This window comes from Chenopodium album, chromosome 11 (genome assembly GCF_948465745.1).
Source record: "Chenopodium album chromosome 11, dcCheAlbu1.1, whole genome shotgun sequence".
NCBI lineage: Eukaryota > Viridiplantae > Streptophyta > Magnoliopsida > Caryophyllales > Amaranthaceae > Chenopodium > Chenopodium album.
Genome location: NC_137844.1, coordinates 3,745,165 through 3,754,748, shown reverse-complemented (window position 1 = coordinate 3,754,748; position 9,584 = coordinate 3,745,165). Strand labels below are relative to the sequence as shown.

General features: G+C 35.9%; 1 protein-coding gene across 1 annotated transcript; it reads right to left on the bottom strand.

The window, feature by feature from the left end:
• Nucleotides 1-6,590: 6,590 nt before the first annotated feature.
• On the bottom strand, nt 6,591-9,107 carry LOC145566078 (F-box protein SKIP23-like). The gene is made up of 3 exons (XM_081625622.1): nt 7,825-9,107; nt 6,689-6,813; nt 6,591-6,604 (listed from the first exon to the last, which is right to left on the bottom strand). The coding sequence occupies exons 1-3, from the start codon at nt 9,105-9,107 to the stop codon at nt 6,591-6,593; spliced, it is 1,422 nt and encodes a 473-aa protein (XP_081481748.1).
• Nucleotides 9,108-9,584: the final 477 nt, after the last annotated feature.

Sequence of the window (9,584 nt, the reverse complement as noted above, 5' to 3'; positions counted from 1 at the left end):
AACTTGGAGACAAATTTAAGATGGGATCCCCTGATAGAGGATACAGAAGTAGGAGCTTACCAGGTTGCCTTTCTTCCACTTTCAAAATCCAACCATTTAGATTAGAGTTCAACTCAAGGGGTTGCACAAGAATTACTGAAACTGCTACAAGATGGAGACTTTTTTCGTTGAAGGGGAGTAGCTTAGCATCAAAGATGGGGATTTTTTGAGGCAAGAAATTGATCAAAAGGTTAGGATTTTCAGGGTGGGGTAAAGAAGAGCGCCATTTCCTACATACTGACCGGAACTTGCAGATCTCAATTCGACTTTTGAGGCATTTTCCTATGGCTGATAGAACTTCTAATGAAAGGTTTTCCCAACCCAGTGTTCGGATCCGGCATCGATCAGGTTCCTCTCCTCCCTCTCTGACACTCAACTTTCTTGTCTCTCTTCTCAAATACTGCAAATGGAAAGATTTCCCCATGCTGATAATGCCACGTTTCGAAATTGACTCTGTACAGTGTACATTAAGACGTCATTGATTAATGATCATCCCAAAATAAAAGGTCATACACCTCTCTCTTTCTCTTCTACATCATTTCTACATACCATTTCCAAAATCACTATGCCATCCTGCTATAACTCCATAAGTAATACTCCTATATAAAAAGTGTATAGGATCACACTCCCTCCGTTCAACTATAATTGTTTACATTTGGTTAAATCATAAAAGAAAAGTTCACTCAAATCCTTGATGATTAATCGTTGAGAACAAGCATCTTATTATGAAACTAAACTGCATCAAATTCTTAAAAAAAAGTAAGACTTTATGTAATATCGGAAAATTCATAAATCATAATTGAACCCTACTATACATGAAAAAGGCTATTATCTTGGGACATAGAATTCCAAAATAGAATTGTAGCCTATTGAAATGGGATAAAGAAAAAAGTAAAATGGGATCTTCTTACTCTACTTAGGGTTCCAAAAAATCAAGCAGCTTTTAACATCTCAAAGGAGCAAATAACAGTCAAGCACTAGAATATGAACCCAATTATCAAAATTTACAGTATTTTCTCCCTTAATCGTAAAGGAGTGCAAATATCAGATAGAATAGCACGCAATTTCGAAATTAAAAATTGCTAAAGCTAAAATCAATACAAGAGCAACAACATTAAAGAACCCTAGAATTATGAACCCAATTACAAAAATTGATACGACAAACCAAGTTCAAATTACTGAAGGAAGAATGGCGTACTGCAAACCTTATCTTTGCGGTGACGAGAGATACTCCGCGACAACAGTCAATGCTGCCGGGAACTAATGGTGACGCCGTCAACAATGCCGGTAAGGTGGTGTCGCAACGGCGATTGTGCGGCGGGAGAAGCTTTTGTCGCCGGGAGAATGGATTCAGTAGAAATTATGTGGGAAATAACTGAGAAAACAAGAATTTAGACTTGAGATATTTTGCATTTCCTTTTATCTTTGGGTTTTATTTACTTCCAATTACTCGTACTCTGTATTTACTCCACCCATCTTTTTTTTATTTAATCAACATTTATCAAATGCAGCATTTTTTTAGTACTGTATTACGAGTATAGAGTATATTTCCATTCTTGGTAAACAACTACAAGTACACGTAGTTATAAATAAAAGTACATTTACGAAGTACTCCGTAGTTTGTATATAATACACCCTCCGTTTCGTAATATTAGTCTTATATACTTTCTCCGCTTTTAAATACTTAGCTCCACTTTTCTTTTTAGGACGTTTTTAAATACTTGTTCCATTTTCTAAATTTTAAAATTTTTTATAATATTTAATTCATTTTACTCATTTAGTGGATCCAACATAAACCATATTTTATTAATTTCATATTCTCTCGCCTTCAATTCTCTCCACTACTTTTAGTTTTTATAATTTTTTATTCATCTACATACCCCACTATCTCCAATTCTCCATACTTCATTACTTTATCCAAAATCTCTTAAAAACTCAACCTCTTATAACAAGGATGAGTGTTTAACCGTTTAGGCCAATCAACAACCACGTTATTTTATCCAAATTATTTTTCATGGTCTATTTGAAATAAGTAACACTCATACTTTTATATGAAAGTAAATTGTAAGCACACCCCTAGCTATACCATTGAACTTTTTTTTTTTTTTTTTTTTGAAAGGCAAGATATACCATTGAACTTGCTGTTAATCAATTTTTCCAAAAAAAAAAAAAAAAAAAAAAAACACCCCAATTTAATGTCGTATAAATGAACAGTCGGGAAATCTTGATTATATAAATCTTCTTAAATTTTGAAAACTTATAATCTTTCCATTATTAATACCCAACAATAAAGGTTTAAATGTTAGAAATCTTAAACAATGTATACAAGTACAGTAAAAACTAACAGCCAATTCTACCTTAAACATATTTTGTTACACCTTAATTCCAAAAGAAAAGATCTGTGGGTTGCCAAAACCTAAAAGAAGCGTAGAATTTCAGCAAAAGATGAACCTCTACCGTAGGCCATCTTGGTTAGATCTCCCTCCGGAGCTGCTCCAACTAATCACCAGCCGCCTCGAAACACATGAAGATGTCCGCCACTTCAGCTACGTTTGCAGCATGTGGAGGCAATCAGTTGCCAGTCTATTAACTCCACTCCGCTTGCATTCCAAACTTCCTTACAAAATCGCGGTAAACAGTCCTTTCATTCATTCTAAGGGACCTTTTATCATTGTTTCTTCTGCAGTGTACATTCTTGGTCGTAACACTGATGAAGGCCACTGGTTGGTGGGTGTTGAACAGTCTAATCACGGAAAACTCCGTCTTGTTCATCCTCTTACTAGAGCCCCCATTATATTAGGGGCCTCAATACTATAGATTTCCCAAAGTTTTTACGTGATTTTTGTCCCTTGAGAATAAGCGCAGGGTATAACTTAAGGTTTTCTAATGGTGTAAACAGGTTCTCCCTGATATAACTAGGAAAGTGATTTATTGGACGAATCCTAATGTTGAATCTGATTCATCTCCTGCAGAACAATCCCTTTTGGTGCTCCATGGAAGGGGGTATTTGAGGTGTGTACGTCTATTGGGTGCGAATTCGTACTGCCAAACCATATCCTACGACCGCAAGAATCAGTTTTGCGATGTTGTAGAGTGGAAGGGTGGAGTTTGGGCAGTTTCTCATACCGGAAGAGTTTATGGAATTGAATACAAGACCACGACTGTGACTACTGTGTTAGCTGCTTCTTCAAACTTCAATGATTCAATTGAGGCGAAAACGTTTGGTGGAATCCGGTGGTGAATTGTACCTGGTTGTTAGGGTGCATAGTCCTTCCAAGAGACGTGTAAAGTTTGAAGTATATGTGCTTAAGTGTGATGTATGGGAGAAGGTCACGAGTTAAAGTTTTATTTGTGAGTTTTGATTCATGCTTCTTTGCCAAGGCTAGTGATGTTCATCCTTCAGGAGCCTTTTCCAAAAATTGCATTGTGTTTCCAAAGCATGGCTTCCCTGTGAGTTACATCAATCCATCTCCGTAAGATGAATATTTGTTTAGATACCAAAGACCTGATTCTTGAGGCTCACATTATTCTTTGCCAAGGCTAGAGTACTTCGCAATTGGCATTTATAACTATGGAGATTCTTGAAAATTCAAGTTGCTTTCTTCAGACTCTGCATTTTCTGCTGTCTTTTGGCCACCGCTTCCATGGATATGGAAAATTGTACCTGCTTCATCATACAGGTAAAATAAGATATCCTTTGAGCTTGATCTGATCTATCATAATAATTATGAATGCAATTTGTTTCGTATTCTATCAAATGCTCTCATGGTAGTAAATCAGGGACTAATGATCTATATATCTTAGCTTGTAAGTTGTAACACTGCACCTGCCCAAATTATATGGCCCTGTTGAAATTGATTAATTTTTGTTTGCTATATATAGGGATGATGCTAAAACTATTGGGGTTAAGGAATTGGAGGAGAGGAAAGCAGAGAAAAGGGAAGGGGAGGAGAAAAATAACGAGTCAGCCTTCCCGGTTACAAAGAAGAGTCGAACCCCTGAATATGTGCAGCTGGGAGGGAGTGAAGATGAAGTAGAAGGGAGAAACATTATCTCCATCTTAAGTGCTCCTTTTGAAGAAGTAGACAAGTCCTACAAATTGTTGAATCCTCTAATGGCATATTATGCGAATCAACATGCTTGCGGAAAGCTTAAGGAGGCTTCCCTTGAAGGTAATTCATTATGCTGATATTGAGGTAAAGTATTGAAATTATAATTCTTTGAAACTAACACTGTTATACTGCAGTTTTGTTTACAGCTTGTACAAGATAAGTCACGAGATGACACGAACAAAGTATTGGAGATGGTAAGGGAAAATGATTTTCATATGGTAAATTCTGAAAGTCAAGAGGAAGAAGCTAAGAAGAACAAATTGGACCGAAATTGAATGTGTACATGCTAATTGGGGACTTCACAAGTCCCAAGTCCTAAAATGTTGTTAAAAAAGATCTCAGTAGGCTACAAGTAATTGCCAAGTAATTTGTCGTTCGAGTCATTAGACAGTATTTTTTATTTTTCAATTGTTGTGAGCACAGATTACTACAAATATACTTTTAATTTCATAATGCATTCTCACTGTAATTTCAATAGATTTTAAATCATGTATATAGAAAAATTATGAAATTAAACATATCAGAAGATGATATAACCACATTACATTCAAGCTCATACATTGATCAAACTACAAGTAATCCATTCTATTGTTTCAATTGTATAATTTAAATAGGAGACAATCCAAACAGTTGTGCTATAACGTGTTGCTAACTTCTAATATTCCAATTGATCAGGTGTACATGAAAGCCATGAGTAGACATTAAGATCGGGTATCTTCTTACAAAATGAAGAAAGTAACTGTTCATGCCAAGGATCCAGAGTAACACTGTAAAATTGTGTTGATTTTGTTTGAACCATATTTGGTGGGTAGGAATACCCTTGTAAGAATGTTTCCAAGAATAATACTACGTATTATGGTTCTTTTATCTGATCCACAACATGAGGAAATGAATTGCTTAAACTAAGACACTAATTTTGATGATTTAACTGCTCTAACCCTAATTAATTACCAAGGAAAAAGAAAAAAGATTACACATTCAGTTTTGTTCACCCGAAAGAAAATTTAGTTGATACCTGAATTAGAGCTAGCTGCATCATAAACCCACTCCTTAATTTTAGCTGTTTCAAGGGCTTGTTTTAAAGATTCAAAATCCGCAAGGCTCTCCTCCATTTCTGTATTAGAACTTCCAGTCTCAAAAGCTCGTTCAAAATATCTGATCTTCGAAGATCAGATATTTTGACCCTTTCCCCACAAAAACAGGATATACGATTTTAATCCCTGCCTCCATACCAGTATGACAAGAACCCTCCCCACAAAAGCAGGCATTCTCAGCTCTTTCTCAAGCAATTCCCTGCATACCAATTGGGTAAAAGTTAAAATATTCACTTCTTATGGATTTCATCTCATTGACTCCTACTTTCGAGTGTAGCAATATCACGCTATTAGTTCTATGAAATTTTCAATCAAAATTGTATGTACCAAAAACAGGCATACATGAATGTAACATTTTCCTCATTACTCCAGCATTCAAGATTACAGAAAAAGTCACTAATAAGTTAACATATCACTCTCCTAAATGTTTCAACAAAAAAAATTGGCTAAGATCAACAGAGTCCAAACTAGGACCATCAGATTACAGAAACAGATTTCATGTCTTTCTTTACTTCATCCAGTTTGGGTAATTCAGCAAGAACCATCAGTTTCATTCCTCAGCTAAGATTTTGGCCTAATCAAATTCCTTCAGAGAGCTCTTGTGAACAACCAAAGCCTTTTCAACAGACGGTACCGACCACCAATTCAAAATGCATGTTTTAAAAGTCAGAAAATGTAGAGCTCAAGAACTCAGCTTGGATTCATTCAACAATTGTCCTGAGCCACTTTGGAGGATAATCTCTACTACCGTTGCTATTGACTCTAAGGCCCTAACTATCATGTCATTACTGCCAATTGTACTTTGTACTCCCTTGACATAGAAAAACCAGACAAAAGGTAGGAAGCTTCACCATAGCTCATGTTGATAAGATCACATTTGTACTGCAAGGAGCAAAACGGAAAGTCATTGATACTATCAAAAGATTAAATGCAGCTGAAATTTACATCAAGAAAAAAAGACGCCTAAGTAATTAACAATTTTAAAGAGTCCCCCGTTCATAAGAGGAAAATAAAAAATAAAAATAAAAATAAAAAAAACAATCCAAGGCCAAGATTTATCTATACTTCGGACAAATTACTCTCTAAATCCAACCAAAAAATGAAAAGGTAATACAACGTGAGTGATTATAATGAAGACTACCCGTTTATCCACCAAAGAGTAAGCTAGAAAAGAAGCAAGAAAATTTATCGATTTCTTTCTTATAAAAAAATGCAGAACACAAGCTAAAGATCTCCCTTTTACAAAATTAGAAACTAAGCCAGATAGGTAGAAGCATGAGAATTTTGAGCCATACCTATATTCTCAAAGCATGGAAATCTCCAAGAGCTGTAAGCGAATTTATACTCATAGCATTTGGTCTGGAGCAAGAAACAGAGATTCATTAAAAGTATAATATACAAGCAATAAACAACACCTAATATAGGATTCATAAAAAGGAATACCTTGTTCATTACTATTTGCAGCATCAGTAAAAGGGGCAACAATCAAAGACGTGAGCAATTCTCCCTTGATGTCAGATGAAACATCTAGGACCCAGGAATCCGATCCTTCATTCTCCTCATGATCCCTACTTAAGCAGGAACAAATATAAGACTCAATACCCTTCCATACTGATTGGTGTTTTTCCAATTACAAAATAAAAAAAAGTAAGCAGAGCATAATTATTGTTTGGAGAATGTGCATAGGATCACAACGTCGCTTAACAAGAGTGTTCAATCAAAGGAACAAAACATAATTATCCAATCAAACATACCACGCATGAGAAGGCTGAAAGAAGGGTATAGAAGAATTAGAATATGTCTGATGGTCTTGTCCCGGTCTATTACTTTGGGAGATGAAAGTAGAAAGTAGAAGCGAAAAGGACAAAACACAAAAGTATACTTTCCTCTGATGTATGAACTCTACTACGTACACATGAAAAAGGTACACTTTCCTCTGATACATGAACTCTACAATTTAAAAGGGCTATAACCAACCAAAAGCTGAGTAAGTGTCTGTCTCTTATAAGGGCTATAACCAACCAAAAGCTGAGTAAGTGTCTGTCTCTTATACTTATACATTATTGACTGCCTTAAATACTAAAAGCTTTCTCCTCCTACTGTGTTTAGCTCTTTTTCCACCTATCCCCCTCAAACTCCTGATATAAGCACCAGACATATTTAGATCGAGGTCTGAAAAAGACTATCCATTAATCACAACATGAGGTGCTATAACAATTTGTAGCACCATTCAAATCCGAGATAAATGTCAAAGCTAAAGGCAGCAACAATAGCATAGCATATTCAAACAGCAGTATCAAACAACTTATATCTACTAGCACATTGGCATCAATCAAATACTTATATTTCAGCAGCACAAAAGCAGATTAGTGTAGTATGCTAGGAATGAAAGGTTTAGTATCAAGGTAACAGACAAGTCAATTAATCAATCAAGGTAACAGACAAGTCAATCAATCAATTAAGGTAACAGACTAACAGACAAGTAACATACTAAAATGCTATGGTCTTTCATTGCTTGTAAGCAAATAGCAAAGAAATCATATATTGACATTGAGAATCGTCATTTAAGGAAAAGTTACCCGCTTGAAGTGTACACATCTGGCAAGAACCAGGTAGGGGGTGGCCATAGCGCTCCAGCGATGGTACCACAAACTGATTCGATCCTATCTCTATCGTCCATTCTAAAATAGAAAACACCAATTGGAAGATTTACACTTGCTTCTTTAAACAGCTGGAGACTGTGCAGCAGAGGCTCAGCAGAGGATTCAAAGCAATTTTGTGAGAAAACAAGGTAATCCCCATTCATTTCATACCATTTCAACTCATTTAGAAAATAAGAGTATTTCGGCTTATATGAAAACACATTCACTGCTGGCTCTCCTCGAAATAGATACTCGCGTATATTAAGCTCTTGAGCACAGACAATAAAGCACCAATGTAGACTAACAAAAAGTGACCAACCTCGCAAACTTTTTTCCATCAGCGATTCCTTATGCAACTCGCCCACACGGTACACCTTAAATTGGTTCTTTTCCAACAAAGAATTCTTATCATCATCACCATTACAAGACCAAGTTACTAACCAGAGTTTCCCCTCATTTGTCACCAATCTTTTCCGATTCCACGTAGGAGGACCGGGCAATTTCACAGTAACCGGCTTATTAACCTTCATTGTTTTGTGATCAACAGAACGCAAATTCCCTTTAAAATCAACAGCACAAACACTTCCCTTAAAACTAATCACATCAGAAAATCTAGTAATCAAACTATCGCGAACAAAACCCCAATTCCCATTTTTTAACCTCACCCCAATTAAAGTCCCTTCACCATACAACACCATTGCAGTCGAATCAGAACACAAAATCACATGAACATCATTTACATCATTCCAATCACTTGCATACTTAAACCCATAACTTTTAGCAATTTCTGTAACTCTAAAATCCAACAAATTCAGATATTTGGGGAAATTCGAAGGTAAATTCTTAACAGGATCATTAGAAAGCGGGTATAAGATCCGAAGCTTACCAGGTATAACTTCCTCCACAGTTAAAATCCACCTGCTGCTGTCCATTGAAGAGGAAATCGGTTTGACACGAAACACAGTTCGAGCGAAGAGAATTAGGGTTTCATTAGGTCGATTGATGAATGGAAGAGTGGAATTGGAGATTTTGCGAGGGAGAAAGGGGGATAAATAGCTAGGGTTAGGTTTAGGGTTTATTGAAGCTCGCCAATTACGGCAAACGGAACGACATCGGAAAACGTCGATTTTGCTTTCAAGGCGTTTTCCGATGATGCAGAGAGTTTCCGGTGAGAGGTTCGACCAAAGTCCGGCTCGGGGAACTTTCCTGTTAGAAGCCATGTTTGAAATTTGTGTTATGTTGGAAAGTTCCAAAACCTTGCCTAAAACTACTCAATGGACAATAGTGTACTACTCCCTACGTTTTTAAATACTTGCTCCATTTCTCAATGCGCGGAGTTTTAGGAGAAATTGGAGAAAATAATAAAATATGAAGGTTGTGAGGTATGTGAAAGAATAAAAAATTGAAAAGCAAAAGTATGGAGAGAATTGAAGGAGAGACAATATGAAATTAATTAAATACTACGTATGATTTATGGTGGGTCCACTAGATGAGAGAAATTAATTAAATATGTAAAAGCTTTTCAAATAAGGAAATTAAGCAAGTATTTAAAAATGACCGGAAAAGAAAAGTAGAGCAAGTATTTAAAAACAGAGGGAGTAGTATACTTTTTTTGAAAGAGATATTGTACTAATATACTACGGAGTAGCAAGTAAACTAGTAATTTTTTAAACAAAGTCCATTTCGTAAAATTAACT

Excerpts from the sequence above, each read along its gene's own strand:
- LOC145566078 (XM_081625622.1), bottom strand. The coding sequence starts at position 9,107 with ATGGCTTCTAACAGGAAAGTTCCCCGAGCCGGACTTTGGTCGAACCTC. Across the intron at positions 6,814-7,824 it reads GATGTGTACACTTCAAGCGG|GGATCATGAGGAGAATGAAG; the intron begins GTAACTTTTCCT and ends CTGCTTAAGTAG.